The sequence below is a fragment of the Dromiciops gliroides genome, chromosome 2 (assembly GCF_019393635.1).
Source record: "Dromiciops gliroides isolate mDroGli1 chromosome 2, mDroGli1.pri, whole genome shotgun sequence".
NCBI classification, from domain to species: domain Eukaryota; kingdom Metazoa; phylum Chordata; class Mammalia; order Microbiotheria; family Microbiotheriidae; genus Dromiciops; species Dromiciops gliroides.
In genome coordinates, this window is record NC_057862.1 from 401,796,497 (window position 1) to 401,817,230 (window position 20,734).

General features: G+C 39.2%; 1 protein-coding gene across 3 annotated transcripts in view; it reads right to left on the reverse strand.

The window, feature by feature from the left end:
- FTO (FTO alpha-ketoglutarate dependent dioxygenase) overlaps positions 1-20,734 on the reverse strand; it is a 406,491-nt gene that overhangs the window by 260,611 nt on the left and 125,146 nt on the right. For all 3 annotated transcript variants that reach the window (XM_043988473.1, XM_043988474.1, XM_043988475.1), the window contains one exon: positions 7,617-7,760. In XM_043988473.1, the coding sequence (XP_043844408.1) occupies positions 7,617-7,760 (144 nt within the window). The remainder of the gene's footprint in view (positions 1-7,616; positions 7,761-20,734) is intronic.

Below are 20,734 nucleotides of genomic sequence, written 5' to 3' on the forward strand. Positions count from 1 at the left end.
TTCCCCAAGTTTTCCACCAGAGACCTAGGAAGAGTACTGCTGATTCTTCTCTGAGACCAGAAAAGACTTAAAGAGCTGGTCCAATTAGAAGCATCGAGTAGGGAGAACAGGTAATCAGGAAGGGGTGGTCTGAACTTAGACCAAATGCAACAAGTACTGGGGAATCCACCATGATAGTCTGATCAAACTACCATTCAGGTCTATAAAATAAGATGGAAATGTTGACTGGGCTAAAAATTGACTATAAGAATAATTTGATGGAAAACAAATTCTCCTGGGAACAATGTTGCTAAGTTTACTATATAGCCCTGAAATCTGCTAACAAAGGCTTAATCTGACTTAATTACATTCGAAAAGTCAAAATCATCCCTGGAACATGCAAGAGCTCAAAGTTGCAACATGGGTCATGGAAAATAAACTGACTTCCTTCACTGTCACACCTTCATCCTAACAGATAACAGAGGATGCAAAGTGGAAATCCAACCCAGCACCAAGCATCAGAGCATCATTGCCAGTGTCCATGCTTTTAGATTAAGGATAAGTAATGATGACAACCCTCTACTAAAATTCTTTCCCAATAATATCTCATCGTGGTATGGAAGTAAGCCTGCGTTATTTATTTTATGGTTTATCTAGATATATTGGATATTATTTTATTTGTTGTTATTACTGTTATTTATTATATCTAAGCTTATACCAAAAAAGCTCAAGCTCTACCAGGTTCACTATCAAACCAGGGATGGGCTCTGTCATTCAAGGAACAGCCTCATTAAGAACACGAAGGGATATAAATTTTCAGCCAGAGCAACTCACAAAGGGTATCGACTTAGACAAAGAGGGATTGAGATCTCTGTGAAAAGCAAATCTACATTTCCTTGAAGTACTGAATTAAGAAACAGATGAACATATAAAGATAATGTAACTTTATTTTTCAAAGAGGCTAATCCCTGGTCAAGGGATTTTCCAAAAGCCTCTCTATGCAGAAAGATCCTAGTTAGATGCAGCTAAGAATAGCACTAAGATCTTACAACTTTATAATAACATATTCATTCCTTGACAAATTGCATGATCTCACCTGGGATGTGGCCACTGAAAGAGCTAGGGCTTAGCTCTGGACTGTGGGACAAAATGCATGTTTGTTATTACAATCCAGGTTTTATTCTTGATACACTGCCCTCCCAGAGTCCTCCAAGGAGAACGTGAGCTCTTTGGGAACAAAGACTGTTTCCTTTTTGGTTTGGTAGCCTCTGTTCCTAGCACAGAGTAGGCACTTAAAATACACTTATGCTGCACTGAAATGAATCCGATCCTCTGTTTCCTCATCCATAAGATGGACATGATAATACTGGTCCCAGCATCATGAAGAATCAGAAAGATAATCACCACAATGGTATAATAAGAATGGGCAAGGTGACTTCTAAAGTCTATTCCTGTTCTAAATCGGTGATATAAGCTACAAAGCAAAATGTCTCTTCCCTTCTCCCTAACACACCTTAGCTCAAGGACTGGAAACTTGTTTTAAGGTCTGTATACTCAAAGAACTCAAAGAATACTTAGAAATGCACTAATTCTCCTATTCAAAAATGCCATTAGTGTTTGTTAGTCAAATTAAATCTCACAAGGAGCTGAGGGTTTACTCCTAGGGGAGTAATCCACAAATTCCACTCTTTTGACACAATTAATAACTGAAAAGGCACAGGAAAAGAGTAAAAAGACTGTCTCAGGGTAGATAGGGCAAATAATCTCATGGAAAAGTGCCCCGGAGCAGATTCACTGCTCCTCTACTCAGAACTCATCCAATTACACCCACACCCCTAATTTCAACTGGGTGCAAAAAGAAATGGAGACCGAGACAAAACATGTTTATGTTTATATGCATTTCTGCCTAGGTCTGCACTTCTTCGTATATTTTAGAATGGAAATTTCGGGAGGCGAGGAACATCCCATGGACTGCGAGAACTGAACATTAAGCAATAAACATGGCAATAACTGAGAAGGTAGGAAAGGCCTAGATTCATATTGGACAAGCAGCTGAAACTGTGCTGTCACCTTTCTACTTTTCAAAGTGAAAAGAAACATGACAGGTGCTCATTTGGCTGTTCAAGCACTTTCCACTTAAATGGCAATTCCTCAAGCTTACCAACTGCAGCCTGAAGTTATCATTTATTACTGTCTCTCTATCCTCCCTGGGCCCCAGCAGAAAGCAGAACACAGCACCGACATTTCAAGACCCCTGAGATGTAGTAAAGTCTAATTATTTTGAATTTATGATTAAGTCATAAATTACATGTACATTTAACCTCAGTTGGCCAGTTGAGAGTGGGGGATGGGGTCAGAGACAGAAACAACAAAAGCCTTTTGCTTTAAATAGTATTTCTATATGGAGGTGAGACTGAGTGAGTGCCACCTGGCGGGTTGACAAAGATACCACAGTTTCAGAGGTTAGTCCCAGAAGGACCCTGGTTAGAACCTTTGAAGTCCATAAAACCATTCCTCCTTCCCATTCATGGGGCTATTACATAAAGTGCCCCAAGTTAATGACTCAAAAAAAGTAGAACTGGTGCTAATCTCTATGTTATTTTGCATCTAATTTTCAGGTTGCTCCAGGCCCTGCTCCTCCAAGCCCTCCCTTTCCTAAGGAAGGTTAACACAATCTACAAAAACTACTCTCGGAGTTCTATCTAGGTATAATATGATTATGGTTAAGCAATATATATACATACACACACACATATTATTATTATTATGGTTGTCAGGGGTCACTACAAGTACTATTTCAGCTACTTACAGATACAGACTTATTTAACCCCACAGATAAAAGTGGTGAGATTTCCCTTCCCTGATAGTCACCTGGATGTCTAAGGAGAATAGATATAGTAAGACTCGTCAAAATTCACTGAGTAAAGTAGAGGTAGAACTCAGAATTCCTTAATCACCTGTGCTGTCACCCAATTTAACACAGCCCAAGTGAAAATCAAGGGAAATTAGATCTCCTACTCTAACCCCTTGATTTTACATGCAAAGAAATTGAAGTCCAAAAGTTCACTGATTCACCCAAGGATATACAAGTCCTTAGGACGAAAATCCAGACCTCTTGACCACAAATTCAGAAACAAAGACACCACTTGTATATACTATGAGAATTCTTGCTTGACAGGTAAAGAGAGCAGAGATTGCTGGAAGTATGGTCATACTAAAATGATATTCAAGATGATTACAGGAAACAAAGATATAGAGAAACAGTTTAATAAGGAGGAAGATACAATAAATTGGGTTGGCCAGAAATACTAGTATCTAAATAGGCTTCAACCCTTACCTTTGCTCCCCTCAACACCCCACCTGTATGACTAACTCCTAATTAATAAAGATAATGTCTTGGTGCTTCTTGAACTTTTGAATCTACCCCACCAAAAACAAACCCACAGCTTGTCTCCAAGCTGCTTTAAGTCCCTAACTCCCAAGCAGCATTCAGTCAATGGAAAACATCTGGGGCAAAGTAAATCATCCTTCTTTGAGAAAGACCAGAGTGTATTTTTCCCCCACTAAGTGTGTTTTGAAGTCATGGTCGGAAAATTAGTGAAAATTGTAAATCTGCTTGCAAATCTGGTCATGTCTAACTCTGAGATGAGGGCAAAGATTCCAATTTAAAAGTAAAACCGTGACAACCCCAGTTAAGCGTGTCCTCAGGCACAGCCAGCGGGGCCTTCACTCACTTCCATGGGCTGTGGATTTATTACAGGCACCCGACACGTTCCCCATCAGACACCCCTGGAGTATGTACTTGAGACAGCAGGGTTCAGTCTGCACTTCCTCTGCAGACCAATATATTATTATAAATTGAGCTAAACTGTTTCCTTTTCATAAGTGCTATGAAGTTCAGATTTCAGTTATCAGCAGGCAAAGCTCAGGTCCCTCCATGGGGCTACTTAGGCTATTTGTTTTTTAAAAGCAGTGAGAAAAAGTCACATTAGTACCCAGACACTTTTTGAAAGGGACAGGAGAGGAATGCCTTTTGTATGTAAATAGAACCTCTTAACAAGAATCACTTAACTAATGAATTTAGTTAAAGGGTTTTGTGCCTCTTGTGGTTCACTATGACAAGATGCATCCCCAAAGTCTGAAGGCAAGTGTTGAAAAGTCTAGGATGAGGGCCCTGTTAGGGACTTCATCTCTTTTTGTGAAGGACAACAACAAACCTGTTTACAATCTGGAAGAACAGTAGAAGCCTAATAACTGTTATAAGTATGTTACTGTAAGCATGGTGTAGTAGAAACAGTATTGCCTCTGCAGCCAGAGGACCTGAGTTCAAATCTTGCCTTCAACATTTACCATCTTTTTTACCTTGGGAAAGTCAAACCAACTCTAGGACTTGGTTTCTTCTTCTTCTTCTGTAAAATGAGGGAGCTGTACCCCAAAGCCCCTGGGATCTTTTCCAGGTCTACATCTATGATCTTGTTGCCTTGAGGAATTACAAAACAGTAGAAAGAACAATGGACTGAGAATCAGGAGACAGATGGGTTCATATTCTGCCTCAGACACTGTGTGACCAATCAGGCGGCAAGTTAAAAACTGCATCTAGTCTCATCTGTAAAATGGGGAAAATGTCAAATTACCTACTAACACCATTGTTGTGAGCAAAGTCCTTTGCAAACATTCAAGTACCATATAGAAAGGTGATGTGCTGTTCTCCCTCAACCACACCCCTGGCTGGGTTACTGTAATATCTGGAACTGGAACAAGCCTAATATCCAAGGACAGTCCTTGGAAAGAAACTATTATTCACTCTCCTCAAATAGAGGACAAGAAAGGGTATGGGGCTGACCCCCTTTTTCCTCAAGAATAATAACCCCCAGTGGAGAGTGGAGAGCAGTGGAGACCTTCTAGCAAAAACCTCTCCTACGGATGGTAGTTGTTTGTCCTTCATTTCAAAGAGGACCAATGATACCACAGGTGATGTCTTGACTTGTATATGTGAATTGGATGTAAGTGAAGCAGAGTTGCACAGTTGTCAACCTAGTTCTCCCTTGCAGAATCATCAAAGTCCAGGGGCAGGACAAAAGGCAGGACAATCAGCAATGGCTCAGGATGCAGTAAATGATCTTGGAGTTTTTGATTTCTGACCAAGCTCCAAGCACTTCACAGTGACATTGGAACAAACTGTTCTCACCTGTCTCTTCTGCCAGGGGAAGTCTTCACTGCTTCCGAGTGTTCCCAATGGGAGCCCTTGGTAGCTGTTCCTGGAGGGTCTTTTCCCCTATAACTCTTCCCTTCTTCCAACAACAACTAGGTCTTGGCAGCTAAAAAGTTCATTGTTACAGACACTTAACACTAGCTGTGTGACCCTGGGCAAGTCACTTAACCCCAATCGCCTCACCAAAAAAATAAAAAAATAAAATGAAAACAAGTTCATCATTACTGTCTATGCAACAGGCTAGAAAGCAAGCATGGGCAGGCAGGCCCTCTGCTGAGGCCTCTAAGGGGGATATGGTGCTGGGCAGCTCTAAGAGCACTTCTGAGGAGTTCCTTCCAATCTCTTATGGACTGCATTCAGAAAGCAAACCTTTCTAATAACACATGGTGTGATTATCCTAACTACACCCCCGACTCCCTTTGGCTCTGCTCTGAGGACAAACATACAGGTCCACTGACTCTCCCTTGGATCGAGATGCTTGATCACACTCCCCAAAGATGACAGCCCAGTATTTCATGCAGCAGAACCCATCACTCTTTCCTGTCAGTGTCTGAACTCAGCTGTCTGTGAACACTTGGCAACAGCCCCACATTCCTTTTCCTAACCAGTAGGCCACAGGGGCACACACACAAATCAAGTCCCAGGAAGTTTTTCTTTCGATCAAGCCTAAATTTGCCACTTTTCATCTTCCTTCCCCGTTCTGCCCTCTGGGGCCAAACAGAAAAAATAGAATCCCTCTTCCAGGTGGCAGCTCTTCAAACGTGAGAAGGGAACTATCATATCCCCCTACTCAGTTCCTCCAGCTAATCCTCTTGTGGAATGAACTCCAGGCCCTTCCTCATCCTGGCTACCCTCCTCTCAACATTCTCCAGCTTATCAATGATCTTCCTGAAATCTGGCTCACAGTACTCAAGATGTGGTTGGAGCAGAACAGAGTACAGGAAGACCCCTGATTCCTTGTTTGTGGACTCTTAGCTTCTCTTAATACAGCTGAAAATTGTTTTTCTTAGCTGCCATACCAATGCTTTGAACTTGCAGTCCACTAAAAATCCCAGATCTTTTTCAAAATAAGTGCCGTCTAGCCTCATCTCTCCCACTTATAATTCCTTATGGGACAATGACATTCCATTATATTCATGTGCCACAATCTGTTCAGTCCTTCCCTTATAAGCACATAATCTGTTTCCAGGTATTTGCTATCATAAAACATGCTGCTTCCTAACCTCAAAGCAAATACATGAACAGATTCCCTAGGAAGCCAGGGGCTAGAGAGTCCCCAAAGAAATGGAGACAATGAAAAAATTATGCACAGAGAACCTTTGTGGTCAAAGAAAAATGTTATCAGCCTACTCATTATACACTGGGCCTAAGAATGGAAAAAGGCATTATGAAGACTACAGCGCACGCATGTGTGCGCGCGCGCACACACACACACACACACACACACACACAGCAGGAGTAAAGCTTTGTAAACTTTTAGGCCTCTGTTAGAAAAACTACTTATGAAACATCTTTTCATTAAGAATTAAAAACCAAACAAAGAAAGGACCTGTGCTGTCAGGACAGCTGCTTCCTGAGGCCACAAGAGAAGGAAACTAAAGTCAAATCCAGGAACAAACTTTTCATAACTAGAAACCTGCCTTGGCAGGGAAATACTCCAAGAGTTTCAGGGCAGGTTAGCCTGTGTTTGATAGAGACCAGCATTAAGCAATTCTGATGAGGTATCCCCAAGTGCAAAGCACCTTGGGGGCTTCTGTAAAGCAGTACTAGAGCTTTCCTCAATTTTGCTCTCCAAAAGACATTGGGGGGTTAGGAGGTGGGTAAGAGCCCCAAAAGAGTGGGGGTGAGGGGTTCTGATCTAGCAGCTCCATTAAACTCAAGAGCACACCTGAGCTCCTCTTCCAAAGAAGAATACTAGATTTGGGGACATAGTTACATGCCACCTACCAGCTGTGAACCTTGCTGAGCCTCTGTTGCATCAGCAAAATTGAGATAATAATACTTGCACTATATACCCCACAGAGATGTTAAAAGGAGAGTGCTTTATAAACATACACTATAAAAAGGTGAGTTCTGATAACAGGAATAGCTGACATTTAAATGGCATTTTGAGATTCACAAAGCTCCTTATTGCATCATATTACTGGATCTTCACAATAACCCTATGAGGCAGGTGTAATTATTACACCCTACTTACAGATGAGGAAACTAAGACCCATAGAGGTTAAACAAATCCTTAGGTTCATACAAGTAGTAAGTAGTTTTAGGAAGAATTTGAACCCAAGTCTTTCCTGATTTCACATCTATCTAGCACCATATCATGTTTCCATTCTTCATAAAATACATGGGGAAAAATAAATAGCCCACAAATGTCTTCTCTTGAGGTCTTGGGAAATCAATGTCTTTTCACTCTTTCCAGGATTACCTAGCATAAGATAGCAGTCTCCTTGATTGAGCGGTACTGCCAAACCAGGTGTCTCTATGTCCCAGGCTATCTTCAGACCCACATGCCAAACAGCAGGGTTTCTCCCTTCTGGACTCAGCTCATCATCATCGATCACTTCAGGGCCTGTTTGAAAAAAGGGAAAATGAACGCCAGGTCAGATACTTGCCACACGGTCAGCATATCGGGGAGGGCTAGAGTCATCAGGGGGAAAAAAGCATCAAGCAGGGTGTGATCACTTGAACTAAGCCTTGTGGAAGGGACAGGATTGGGAAATCCTTTACAGAGGAGGAGGACTCATAAGAGGAGAAAGGAAGGAATGACATGAGCAAGGGCGCAGAGATACAAAATACTGTTTCCCAGCCCAAGACAAAAAATGCTTTGCTTGTGTTGTATATCACAACTCATATACGAGCAGGACAGATCCTACCCTCTGCTTTAATCCACTTAAAATGATTCCTCAATTATGGCACAGAAGAAACCTCAAGTTCTTGAAGGCTATGCCTGAAGGGCAGCAAGGTCAGTGGACCTTACCATTCTGGAAAGGTTTTGAGGAAAGGCCCAGAAAAACACTGCTGGTATTTGGGGACCAGCCTGGCAAAGTTCGAAATTCTCCAGAAAGTCTGCACAAGGTGATTAATTTTTTAGACGCAGCAATGTACAAATACTATCTACTAAAGCAATATGTATTAGTGATGGGGGAACCCACAAGACCAAAAATCATCAATTCTTGAAGAAACTATGTCTATATACATCTTTTTTTTGGGGGGGGGGGCGGGGCAATGAGGGTTAAGTGACTTGCCCAGGGTCATACAGCTAGTAAGTGTCAAGTGTCTGAGGCTAGATTTGAACTCCTAATCCTCCTGAATCAAGGGCTGGTGCTTTCTCCACTGTGCCACCTAGCTGCCCCATTTATATACATCTTCGATAGACCTGTGACCTCATCAATGTGGGTATCTCTTTCAACAACTGTAATCCAGCCATGTTTTCTTATCTTTAGTGGTTCTTGCCCATAAATCCTCCACAGGTCAGTCATATGATGTGCTAGAGGGCCCTTCCTCTAGATCTTCTGCCATTATTTGAATATCAAGGAAGAATAAGGAGCTATGAATCACTGATACCTACATAACCAGCCCAACTCCTTTCTCAGGCGTACATCTTTGAGGATTTCAGCCTAGATAACACTACTTCCATATACACACTAAACTAGGTTATAAACATCCTACTATGTGATCATTGAGTACAAAGGTCAGAATAAGCCACCACAGGGAAGGAAAAATGGGTATTCTACCTTTTAACAAAACTTTTAAACAAGAAAAGCAGTACTAAGTTGTGGCATATGAATGTGATGGAATACTATTGTGCTATAAGAAACGATAAGTAGACAGATTTCAGAAAAATCTGGAAAGACTTACATGAACTGATACTGAATGAAGTGAGCAGAACTAGGAGAACATTGTACACAGAAATAGCAAGGACTTAGCTCTTCTCAGAAATACAATAATTCAAGGCAATTCCAAAATACTTATGATGGAAAATGTTCTCCAGATCCAGAACTATGGGATCCGAATGCAAATCAAAGTATACTATTTTCACTTTATCTGTTATTTTTTCTTTCTTGTAGTTTTCCCCTTTTATTCATGACTAAAATGGAAATATTTATAACATGACTGTATGCACACACATACCATCTATCTATCTATCAACTATATCTGATTTCTTGCCACCTTGGAGCGGGGGAGGAAGGGAAGAAGGCTGATAGATTTGGAACTCAAAATCTTACAAAAATGAACGTTGAAAACAATCATTACATGTAATTGAAAAATAAAATAAAATATTACCAAAGAAAAGCAAAGCAATTCTAACCTTGATGTTTATAAATATGGAAGAAAAGAATCACTAAAAAAATCCTGAAACCGGTAAGGGGAAAATATCATGAACAATCCAGGAATCCATATTTTTTTAAAAAAAATACTATAACTAGAACTGTTTATATAATCTAATCCTGAAAAACCTAGATTTTTTTTTTCCAGGTCACTCCCATGCACATTTTTAAGAGGCTCTCCTGGGGCAATCAGTGGGCAGTTTCATTTCCCTACTTATTTGCATACACAAGGGAAATCAATATCTAAAAAGTTGGTGTTCACTTTAAACCACCTAAATATTTGTCATTTGATATAGAAGATCACCAAGCATATTTTAACTGAGCATGGAGGTGGTGCAGTAGACTGATTACAAGACTTAGAGACAAGAAGACTTGAGTTCAAATCCTGCCTCAGCCATACACTAGCTGTCACTTAACCTGGGCAAGTCACTTAACTTCCCTGTGACTCAGTTCTCTCATCTGTAAAATGGGAACGATAATAATAGCTTCTACCCTCTGGGGCTGTTGTGAGGATTGAATGAGTTAACACATACAGTGTTTTGCAAACCTTAAAATGCTACATAAGTGCTTGTTGTTGTTGTTGTTGTTATAAATAACATCATTATTTGAGGGAAACAGGAATGAAAAAAATTAAGCATGCTGTCATGTTACTTTACCTGGGCTTAGAGTTGGAAAAAAGAAAATCATGTATGTGTCGGTCTTTCTGTCTGTCCCTAAAACCATAGTGAGCTGCTGCAGGCTGTTTCATCACAGAGGGCACAAATGAGAAAATAAGGGCTAGCAAATACTGTGAGAAAAATCAATGCAAACATCTTAGAGGGGCTTTTCATATTTTTCTCCTTGGTCAGATAAATTGTAACTTAATTTTGAGAAAAGAAAACTGCAAATACAATCGTTTTCAAGGCATTTTTAATGCCACAGATCATGGGTATTATAAAAAGAGGTAACCTCTGTGGGCTGTCTCTGCTGAGAAGGTCAAGTTCCCCCTATCACTTTAGCAGCAGGACTGTTCTCAATATGGCACCAATAAAATCGAGAATGATCAGCAGAGACAACAATTTCAATCAAATTTTCCTGGAGTCTCCTCATAAATCCAACACTTTTGGAATGTACTCGTTAAAATAATTTTTTGTTAGTGTGTGTTGTTGTTTGTTTCCTTAGGGCAAGAGGACTGTTGCAGTTTGATATATTTTTTATTGCTTAAGTACAACGTAGCACCCAGACTCACTTTCTAAGTGAGAGCAGTTTATAATTATCCATAGCAACTGCAACTGATTATTCCTGCCCCCTTGTTACGTTAGAAACAAATCAGGCAAGATGATCCTACTTGTCTTTAACTCAATTATACTAAATGAGTTTTTCTAAATCATCCAATGAATTTGATGCATTACCAAAATGTACTCAAAGATCTCATCAGAGGGACAAAACTGGCTAAATGATAAAAATGTACTAAAGTATAAACCTAAATGTTAGATCATGAATTCAAATGACTATTCAGGCTCTGAGGTGCTATAAAAGGTTTAATATTTCAACCCAGTTTACAAGAAAAATGCTTGAGTTCAACAGTTAAAAATACCATCATCAACATTCCTTCTAATCATGCTGGAGAACCCTACTACATTAACCACATACCATGAAGATACTACATGCATTTATAGAGTTTAACGTCATAATCAAATAAAATCTGTCAAAATTAATATGACATATTTAATAATATACACAATCTCTATGATGCTTTATAGTAGCAAGAAGTTCATGTTAATCAGTAGATAGTGTAGTATAATGAGTTGGCATCAGAGTCAGGAAGGGAGGAGTTAAAGTCTACATCACAGACCACTAACCTCTTAAATGTCCCAGGTATTTCTTTCCTCGCTAGGACCTCCCTAGGACCTCCCTAGGACCTCCCTATCACCACAAAATCACAAATCTAGTTGTTGCTGTGATTGTTGGAGTATTAGCTATTTAGAACCAAACCATTTTTTTTAGGTGGTTTTTTTTTTTTAACTTTTCATCATTGGTTCTTTATTTACATCAAGATAGATAGTTTTAGGGGCAGCTAGATGGCACAGTGGATGGAGCACTGGCCCTGGAGTTAGGAGTACCTGAGTTCAAATCCGGCCTCAGACACTTAACACTTACTAGCTGTGTGACCCTGGGCAAGTCATTTAAACCTAATTGCCTCACTAAAAAAAATAATAATAAAATAAAATAAAAATTAAATTAAAATATAGTTTTTCCCTAATGCAATATATTATTTAACCATCACCATCACCATTGTTTAACCATAACCATCACCACACGTAGTTTAAGAAATAACAGCTGGGCTTATCCTGCAATTTTACCCACAACTCAGGATCAGGTGATTGCGACCAGAAATTACAGAATGCTTATCCTTAAGGAATCTGCACTTCCCGATCAATTTAGATTATACAAATAAATACCTGAAAATCACACACATCTCTGTAGGCTGTAAGTATTTAGCACTAATGAATACCTAGAAAGGCATGATCAGATGGCCAGAATCATATACCAAAAATCCACTATATTTTATAAACTAATTGATAACAAATCCTTATCATACAATAATACCCCAAAATATCATTGAAAAACAAACAAACAAATAAATAAATAAATAATGTTGGAACTACAGTATTATCACAAATAAAATTGCTGTGTACATTTGCATTGACACAATATGAATCCCTAAAAATTTAAGTACATTTTTAATAGATGTGAAACTGAATATTCATAATATCTAAATTATATGAAAGGAAAAGTTTTCAAAAGATAGAGACATAGTTTAAGAAATTAAATCCATGTGGGAACATGATGAAGTCCTATGATCCTAACTGCTACTGGACGTGTCTTGATGATGTTTTGAGAGAGCCTACAGAATATTGGTTTTTATGCTAATACTTTTTTTTCAATTACAAAAGGCAATTATGTTATCTACCTTGCAAAAGTCCACTGAACATTAAGCATAAATTCATAATAGTAGGATATTGAGATAGCTATTTCTCCGAGGACATTCTTAATATGAACTCCATCAAAAGTATAATATATTATAATTAATAATTTAAGAATATAATAATGATAATACTAAAAGTTCATGTTTGTATATGCTTTAGAGTTTACAAGGCATTTTATATAAATTACCTCATTTGACCTTCATAATAGCCCTCTGCACTATTATTGTTATCACCACTTTATAGATGAAGGTCATACAAGTTGGAAATGTGATTCTTGTAAGAGTAGCAGCAACAGTATGAAGAAACAGTCACCAGTGCAGATTGCAGAGTATTATTCATTGAACTACCAACAAAATAAAGATTCTGGAGAAATGGAGCTTTCACATTCCAAAAAAATCAACTCATGTCCCACCAGAAGCAAGTATCTGTTGCAAAAGGCCTTAAAACAAGTCATTTGAAAAAAATTAATTATTTTTATTTTTAGTAGTATTTTGGGTTTTTTCCAATTACATGTGAAGATAATTTCATTTGAAACAAATTAAATCCCTTGGAAAAGAAAAAGTGGAATTCATTCTAAGTTTTCTGAGATTTCTTGAATATTGTAAACTTCTTATAGACAAATCTAAAGCCCTTCAATGCAAGGTTTGCCTCCATCAAGCTTTCAGTGGCTACAATGGCAAATGAAAAGGTTTTTGGTTTTCTATTTTTAAAGATAAATATTCACATACATGATAATGCCTTAGTACATCATTTTTCAAGGGCAAGGAAAAATTGAATTATAAACTAGGAAACAAACAGAAAAGTTGCTTTTCCATCTTTTCAAACCAGAACATGATATGAAGGAAAATAAAAAAATAAGGAAAAGATATTCAGAGATTTCTGAAACCATGTAAACTTCAAATCAAGAAGTTCTAAAAGCATTGACTGATATCTTCTAAGAATCTAGGTCATCACAGGAAAGTACTTAGAAGAGCTCATGAAGAAAAGAGCTGGAAAATGCTGAACTGTTAAATGGAGGGGAATGAAGTATGGTCCATTAACAGAAATTGCTACAAGAAGTCAACACCAATTCCCTAAGTTACAAGTGCCCCCTAAATTACATCTAGCCAGCCCCAATCCCTGCCATATTACACCATGTCTTTTGTATCTATTTAGTACGAGGCAGCCTAGAGATAAAGAACCAGCTTCTACATCAGGAAGCACTAGATTTAAGTCCTGCCTATGACCCAATGGATTGCTTAATTTGAGATGTTGTTGAGCCCTTGCTTACTGAGGTTAAAAAAGTGGGTTTCCTCACTAGGAATTCCCCATACCAATAAAATCATAGGTGCAGGCTAAAACCAGGTATTTTTCTACTTGCTTATCTGTGTTCACATTGTTTTCTCCCCAGAAATATGTAAGCTCCTTGAGGGTCAAGACTTGTATTTTCAGCACTTAGCACAGTGTCTGACATATAGTAAGGGGCTTAACAGTTTTTTTTGAACTGAACTGCTGTGTTGATTCCTACAAATACTTAAATAAGATTAAATCAACAAATATGTTGAAGGAGCCCTAGACATACAAGATCTTGTGATATGTGCTGAAGGAGTACACAGGCAGTTAAACTGGAGTGCCTTTCATCAAGGAGTTTGTGACCTAGTTGGGGAGATAATACACACACACACACACACACACACACACACTGTAGAAATATTTTAAATTGACTGGGCCTAATTTTGGGGGGACTGATGTATGGAGGACTAATCTGGGGACTTTTGACTAACTGGCTATCTGACTGCTATTAACTTAGCATGGGCCGTTTATAAAGTTCCACCACACTGCTCCACTCCCAAATTGATAAGCAAAATATTAAGAAGCCTCTTAACTAAATAATCAAAGCAGAGTTTATTTATGAGATACTATTTAAAATTAAGAATACAGGGAAATAAAATGTACAACCTGACTGCAGTGTGGTGCATCTCTTTCCCACCTGCTGCGCCTGGAACTTCTTTAATACAATAAGGGCCTTAGCCGCCTCTTGCCTTAGGGCACTCAGGACCTCTATTCTAACTCAGAGCCCCTTTCACTTTGTAAATCCCCTTGCTTCTAACTTTCCTCTCCTTACTGCCACCACTGAACCCCTGTGTTTCTCTCTCACCAACCTTCTGTCTGTCTGCTCCGTCAGTCTGCCCTTCGGCCTCTCTTTTCTCTGCTCCTAGTCCTTTAGCCTTCTCCTGCGTCCATGTAGCCCCATCTCTAGTCTGCTGCCCTTCCTGTCTAACTCCCAGGTCTATATATATTTTCCTTTTCTCCACTCAAATCTTGGGGCTTTTTGCACCCACACTCCAAGCTAATCCACCAGTCAGGGCTGTGGCTGGGGCTGGGGGGATGCTCAAGCATCCCGTGCCTCAGCACAGGCTATGCCAGAGCCCCAGCCTAGATGGGCTGGGATCTCTCAGGGATAGCTCCACTCAGGTCAGAGGGAGCTGGGGCTTTTTCCCCCCAGCTGTCTGACCTGGCATCTCATACAGCCCACGGGGCTTTTTGGCTCAGCTGAAGCAGAGGGGGAGGGGCACCAGCACCTCCCACACAGAAGAGACCCTGAGGGCCTAAGGCTTTCTAATCTCAGCCTTAAGGTAGGGTCCCCAAATCAAAATAATCAAAATCAAAATAAATTTTCACAACACACACACACACACACAAACACACACACACACACACACACAGAGTTAAACCCCCCCCCCAAAAAAAGAATATCACTTAAGTGACTTTCCTGAGCTCTAAGACCCCTCCAAATACTTTCAAATAATGGAATAAGATAATTCCTGGAGCAGCAGAACCCCCCACAAAAGACAGGGTGAAATCATTTTCTAGCCAAAGACAATTTAGAAGGTGGGCAAGAAAGGTCTGTTGTATGGGGGTGAGAGTAGAGTGCAGTCCAGTGCAGGCCACAAAGACCCAGCCCCAGCACAGACCCAGCCTCAGCCTAGACCCAGCTTCAGTGCCAACCCAGCCCCAGTTCAGACCCAGCCCCAACCCCAGCAAATGAGGAGCAAGCCTTGGGAGCCTTGGAATCAACAGCTCAACTGCTTCTGTAACTCAGCCCACAGAGGGTAAGGGGGTTAAACAATTGGCCTGAAGGAGATTACAGGGATCTCTTTCCCAGCACTGAGGCAGGCCCCTATTGTTTTGCTCATACTTAGATCCAGGTCACAGTTTGGGGTGGAAGTCCCAGGCAGGGGAGGACCACAAGCACACAAGAGCTTGCAGTAACAATGGAGTGGGACACTTCATAGTTCCAGGGGAGAAAAGCATGCTTGTGGTTGCTTGCAGACCAGAACACTGACCAGGAGAGTAGTAAACATACCTCCGCTTAAATCATACCACATTGGAAGAACTAAAAACTTACAAATTCCTAGAAGAATCTCTGAAAGAAGCTATACAAACCCCCTGAAGCTTGGGACAGTGAACAATCTACCCTACAAGCAGTGCCTCACTTTAACAAGAAGTTAAAAGTCAAGAAAGAGGTTAGGAAAATGAGCAAACAGAAAAATATTCTGACCATAGAAAGTTTCTATGCTGATAAGGAAGATCAAAATACACCATCAGAAGAAGATTACCAAGTCAAATCACCTACATCCAAAGCTTCCCAGAAAAATCTAAATTAGTCTCAGGCCATAGAAGGGCCCAAAAAGGACTTTGAAAATAAAGTAAGAGAGGTAGAGGAAAAAATGAAAAGAGAAATGAGAGTGATGTAAGATAATCATGAAAAAAAAGTCAACAGCTTGGTAAAGGAGACACAAAAAAATACTTCAGAAACTAATACCTTAAAAAACAGATTAGGCCAAATGGTAAAATAGGTATAAAAAGTCAAACAGGAAAAGAACGCCTTGAAAAGCCAAATTGGCCAAATGAAAAAGGAGGTACAAAAGGTCTCTGAAGAAAATAACTCCTTAAAAATCAGGATTGAGCAAATGAAAGCTAATGACTTTATGAGAAATCAAGAAACAATAAAGCAAAACCAAAAGAATGAAAAAATAGAAGGCAATGTGAAATATCTCAATGGAAAAACAACTGACTTGGAAAATATATCCAGGAGAGATAATCTGTAAATGATTAGACTGCCTGAAAGCCATGATCAAAAAAAGAGCTTAAACATCATCTTCCAAGAAAATGTCAGGGAAAATTGCCCCGATATTCTAGAACAAGAGGGTAAAATAGAAATTGAAAAAATCCACTGAATACCTCCTGAAAGAGATCCAAAAATGAAAACTCCCAAATATTATAGCCAAATTCCAGAGCTCCCATGTCAAGGAGAAAATATTGCAAGTAATCAGAAACAATTCAAGTATTGTGGAATCACAGTCAGGATAACCCGATATTTAGCAGCTTCTACATTAAAGGATCAGAAGGCTTGGAATATGATATTCTGGAAGACAAAGAAACTGGGATTACAACAAAGAATTACCTACCCAGCAAAACTAAGTACAATCCTTCAGGGGGGAAATGGGCATTCAATGAAAGAGAGGATTTTCAGGCATTCTCGATGAAAAGAACTGAACTGAAAAGAAAATTTGACTTTCAAATACAAGACTCAAGAGAATCATAAAAAGGTAAATAGGAAAAAGGAATAATAAAGGATATTAAAAGGTTAAAGTGGGGCAGCTAGGTGGCGCAGTGGATAGAGCACCGGCCTTGGAGTCAGGAGTACCTGAGTTCAAATCCGGCCTCAGACACTTAACACTTACTAGCTGTGTGACCCTGGGCAAGTCACTTAACCCCAATTGCCTCACTAAAAAAAAAAAGGTTAAACTGTTCACAATCCTACATGGGAAGATGATACTTGTAACTCATAAGAACTTTCTCATTATTAGGGCAGTTGGATAGAGTATAGTTAGACAGAGAGCACAGGTATGAGTTGAATATGAAGGGATAATATCTTTAAAAAATAAAATTAAGGGATGAGAAAGGTATGCCTTGAGAGAAAAGGAAAGGAAGAGGTGGAATGGGGTAAAATATCTTACATAAAAGAAGCAAGAAAAAGCTCATACAAGTGGAGGGGGAGATGTGGGAGGTGCTGGGGAGTGAGTAAGCCTTACTCTCATCAGAATTGGCTCAAAGAGGGAATAACATACACACTCAATTGGTTATAGAAATCTATATATCTATCTATATAGACAGATCTATATAGATATAGATAGATGTAGATATAGATATAATATAGATATAGATATACTACTCTGCAGGAGAGTAGGAGGGGAAGGGGATAAGGGGGGAGTGATAGAAGGGAGGACTGTTTGGGAAAGTGGGCAATCAGACATAAGACACTTGAGGAGGGACAGGGTGAAAGGAGATATTGCATAAAGTAAATGATGTGGCGAGGGAATGAGAGGAGGAAAATATAATTGGCAATAGGGACAGTGAAGAATTTTTGAAGCAAGTTTGTATGATAAAGGCCTCATTCCTCATACAGAGAACTTAGTCAAATTTATTAAAATAAGAGCTATTCCCCAATTGATAAATGATCAAAAGATATGAACAGTTTTCAGAAGAAATAATCAAAGTTATCTATAGCCATGTAAAAAAAATGCTCTAACTCACTATTTATTAGAAAGATACAAGTCAAAATAATTCTGGGTTACTACCTCATACCTGTTTGATTGGATAGTAGGAAAGAAGAGGAAAATTACAAATGTTGCTGGGGCCATGGGGAAAATGAGACATAATGAACTGTTGGTGGAGTTATAAACTGATTCAAACATTCTGTAGAGCAATTTGGAACTATGACCAAAGGGCTATAAAACCATGCATACTCTTTTGACCTAGTAATACCACTACTAGGTTGTATCAAAAAAGAGATAAAAACCAAAAAGTTAAATTAGGACCTATAGGTGCAAAAATATTTATGGCAGCTCTTTTCTGGTGGCAAAGAATTCAAAATTGAGGGGATGTCCATCAATTGGGGAATGGTTTGAGAAACTGTGGTATGTAATTATGATGGAATGCTATAAGAAATGATGAACAGGATGTTCTCAGAAAAACCTGTAAAGATTTACATGAGCTGATGTAAAGTGAAATATACTGTGTGCAAAGTACCAGCAGTACTGTAACATGTTCAGCTGTGAATGACTTGGCTATTCTCAGCAATACAATGATCCAACACCAACTCTGAAGGATTTATGATGAAAAATGTGATCTATCTGGACAGAAATAACTGATGGTGTCTGAATAGAGATTGAAGCATAATTTTTAAAAAACTTTTTTTTCTTGAGGTTTTTTTTGTCTTTCACAACCTGACTAATATGGAAATGTTTTGCATGACTACACATGTATAACTTTTAAAAAAGCAGACCAAATAAATACAAAGTAATTCTGAGTAAGAAGCACTAATAGCTGGGAGGATCATGTAGTCAGCAGGGCTTGGTATGAACTCTGAGGAAAATAAGGAATTCTAAAAAGTAGCAATAAGGAAGGTGTGCTTTCCAGGCATAGGGGAGATAGTTGGTACAAAAGGATGGGAGAGGAGGTAGTATATCACATATGAGAAACACAGCAAGAAAGGCAGTCTGGATTACAGGGTGTATGAAGAGAATTAATGTATGAATGTACCACTTGACCTTCATTTACAGGAGTTGGCTGACTAAATATTTCGTATTTTAGCTCTCTTTGTTATTATCCTATCTTCTCCCACCCTCCTAACCTCTTTGTCTCCAAGAGAACATAAACACCTTGAGGACTTTCCCCCTTTATTCTCTCTCTCTCTCTCTCTCTCTCTCTCTCTCTCTCTCTCTCTCTCTCTCTCTCTCTCTCTTTTTAGTAAGGCAATTGGGGTTAAGTGACTTCCCCAGGGTCACACAGCTAGTAAGTGTTAAGTGCCTGAGGCTAGATTTGAACTCAGGTACTCCTGACTCCAGGGCCGGTACTCTATCCACTGCGCCACCTAGCTACCCCTCCCCTTTATTCTCAGCACCTACCAGAGTATCTTACACATAGAAAACACTTAATAAAAGTTTGTGGAATTGAGCTGGTTCTGTCAGAAAGATGGTTATAAAGATGACTTTTTGCTACTATGCTGAAACCTTTGCTAGAAGAAAGGTAAGCAATGTAAAGTCAGAGGTGTATGGTATGTCCTAACAGTCCAAAAAGATTATTTTAATAAGAATCACCAAATTAAGTAACAAAATTCTGGAAGTACATAACAAACCAAAGCCATTACTCTGCCCTTGAGAAACATCAGAGGAAAAACATATAGTCAGGAACATCTGCTTAGACCAGGGAGAAGAGAAACTTGACCTTGAGGTGACAATGTCTATCTGTTAGCTTTCCTAAAATCCAGGAGAAATCTTGGTAAAGGTCCAAGCAGGGAAATACTTTCCTGAACCTCTCCATCTAACCACCATCCCTAAAGCACTGATAGGACAAAGATCATGAATCTTGGGCTGATAGAAATAGAAGCAAAAAGCAAAAGAAAAGGGCCTGTTCACATAAGGCATCTTTCTGAAGCTGTACCACTGACCTTTATTCCAAAGAAGTCAGCTGATAACTCACTTAATTTAAATATAAGGAAACTCATGGAGTTTTTCAGCCACAAGAAAACCAATGTGCATTCCCATATATATTTGTCCAGGTAAGGATCTGGGCAGAGTTCTGAAAAATAGGAATACCTGGCTAAAAAGCCAACCCTTCAGGGTTTTGGCAAGGAAGGACTCATATATCATTACTATGGTGTTGCCTTGTGATAAGGGGTTTATTATATAAATGACTAGAATCAATAGGTAGTGTGGCATAGTGGATTGTGAGCTGGCTTCAGAGTCAGTATGAAAAGCACTATGAAGCCAAGGGAAAGTATAGAGTTGACAAAATAGTTCCCATAAAGATAATGATGTCCACAGTAATCAAGCATTTCTGCAAGGCTGGAAATGTGCACCTGTGGTAATCTGAAAAGATTTGACTGATTTTTGTTTTCCTAGCCCTTTATCATCAAGTCAATCAAAGTAGCATCACAGCATCTCAAGGTTCTACAGACATGGCCAGCAACATAAAATCGAGGCCTCTCTCTCCTGAGCATGGACAAAGGAGAATGATAGTCTTGCTTGTATGTGAAAATGTAATATTTCTGAGTTATAATGAACAAGGGCATATCTAGACTGAGAGAGAGGTATGCCTTGTAAAAATGGGGATATGTTGAAAAATGAAGGAATTTTAAAAAATAATAATAACATGTAAGAGAGCTCTAGGACCTAAGGCATGCCAGCCAAAATTTACTC